General features: G+C 32.3%; 1 protein-coding gene across 1 annotated transcript; it reads left to right on the top strand.

The window, feature by feature from the left end:
* Nucleotides 1–486: 486 nt before the first annotated feature.
* LOC111877320 (NEP1-interacting protein-like 1) lies at nucleotides 487–1525 on the top strand. The gene is made up of 3 exons (XM_023873849.2): nucleotides 487–694; nucleotides 785–936; nucleotides 1028–1525. The coding sequence occupies exons 1-3, from the start codon at nucleotides 502–504 to the stop codon at nucleotides 1406–1408; spliced, it is 726 nt and encodes a 241-aa protein (XP_023729617.1). The 5' UTR covers nucleotides 487–501; the 3' UTR covers nucleotides 1409–1525.
* The last annotated feature ends 602 nt before the right edge of the window (nucleotides 1526–2127 follow it).

The following is a 2127-nucleotide window of genomic DNA, read 5'->3' as shown; positions in this document are numbered from 1 at the left end:
TTTGAAATAAATATTATCCACTTGTCAATTTTTGGTTTGTTTTAATTTTTAAAATTAAAATCATATATACTTATATATGTAAAGTATTAAATATCATATATATGATATTAAATTGAAATAGTTTCTTCCTTTCTTATTTTAAAGTTGTACATTAGAAAATATTTTATGTTTACATTTTAATGTCTAATCTTTTTTTAAATTAACCCGTATATTACACAGTTATTTTGCAAAATAATTTAAAATAAAATAAAAATTTATTAAATAAAGTTAATGGTAATTAATGTTTTTTTTAATCTATGTGTTTTTTTATCGATAGACAAAAATATTAGTAAAACAAGAGAGTATATGTTTATAAATATGAATTTTAAAAGTAACATATCAATTTAAGTAGATACATGATATTTTCACAACATAAAGTAAAATACGTTTACAGAGATTGAAAACTATCTTCGATATTAAATGCCTTTTCCTCTGTTTTCTATACTCTCTCTTCCACTATAAATGCGTTCCCTTCTCCTTTTCAATGCCAATCCACTCCCATTCTTCTACGTTATTCCCACCTCCACCGATCCCCTCCGTTCCTCCCGCATCTTACTCCAGCCGGCGAACACCATGCCTGATTTCCAAATCGAGACTCTTCTAAATCTAATCAACAGAATCTTCTCAGCGTTTCTCACTTGCGCCTTCGCATTAGGTTCGTTTCTTCATTCTTCATTCTTCCCCTAAATCCAATTTCACAATCCGATTCAGAAATTTCATTTACGAAATTGAGTATACGATGCAGGAGGAGCACTTATCGGAATAATCACCGGCGCAATCAAAGGGCAAACGACGGAAACGGGGCTACTTCGTGGAGCCGGTGTGGGTGCAGTCACTGGTGCGATCACAGCGTTACAGATCATGGATATGATGGCTAATGGCGAACCATTTTCGAAGGTTTTTGACTTTCGGTTGTACTTTGTGCAGTTTAAGTTGTATTGTCAATTGTGCTTAAGCAGCAATTAACGAACTTGTGGTTGTTATACAGGTAGCACTGCTGTGTAGTCTTCTAAATGGGAAAGTGTTCGTTGAGTGGGTTAGTCCAGCTATGCTTAAAGCTTATCAATGGCAGACGAATGCAATCGAGATGAGTTTGGTTGACATGTTCGACATTGAAACCACTGGGACAAGAGGATTATCGGAAGATGCTTTTAGTAGATTACCAAAATGCCGATTTGCAAATCGAACTAAGATTAATCAAAGGGAAGATGAATTCAATGATATAAACTGTGCGATTTGTTTGCAGGATTTTGAAAAGGAAGAAGAAGGAAGAGAGCTACCAAGTTGCAGACATGTATTTCACTTAGAATGCATAGACGAATGGCTTATTAGGCAGGGTTCTTGCCCCATCTGTAGAAGGGACGTTTAACGTTTAATGTTCATTTGTCTAATACAATTATAACAGAATTAAAATAAGGGCATAAACATGTTGCATTATTTGAGACAATTTCTTGTTTATAATTAATATATATAAGAGTTTACAGTATATTATATACACTATATTCAGTCTATTTTTAAAGGATGCATCTAAATTTAAATGTATATTAAATGCTGACGTAATACTAACAGAGAGTGAGTAAGTAATAAATGAAAGTATGCCACTTAAAATGACGCAACATGAAAACGTGAACCGTGGGATTTTGTTTTTTCAAGTATGAATCATAAAATCGAGAATATGCGATTTTTTTTAGCAATTTATAAATTAAAATAAAATGGATTTAAAAATGACAAAATAGACACGCCTAAACTAGTTTAATAATTCTATTATTTTGTTAATGATTAAAAATACATTGAAGGTTAAGTTAATATTCAGATACGTGCATGCGAAGAAAATGATGGCATGACCTCGTTTTTCGGCCGTTGAATTTTGATGATGTTAGATATAAATCATTTTCAATGTTAAGCTGAACTGTACATGATTTTTATGTATTAAAACAAAGGCTGTAAATAATTGGAGGTGTGGCTTAATTGCAAGGTCATGTCTTTAGTTTAGGAGCCGAACCCACGAAGTTTTTTAAGATTTAACTTCAAATGATAATTATGGAGCATCCCATTAAAAGAATTGATGGTTAAGGTCGGAGGATTGGT

This window comes from Lactuca sativa, chromosome 7 (genome assembly GCF_002870075.4).
Source record: "Lactuca sativa cultivar Salinas chromosome 7, Lsat_Salinas_v11, whole genome shotgun sequence".
In the NCBI taxonomy this organism is placed as follows: Eukaryota; Viridiplantae; Streptophyta; class Magnoliopsida; order Asterales; family Asteraceae; genus Lactuca; species Lactuca sativa.
This window is presented reverse-complemented; position numbering and strand designations above follow the sequence as displayed.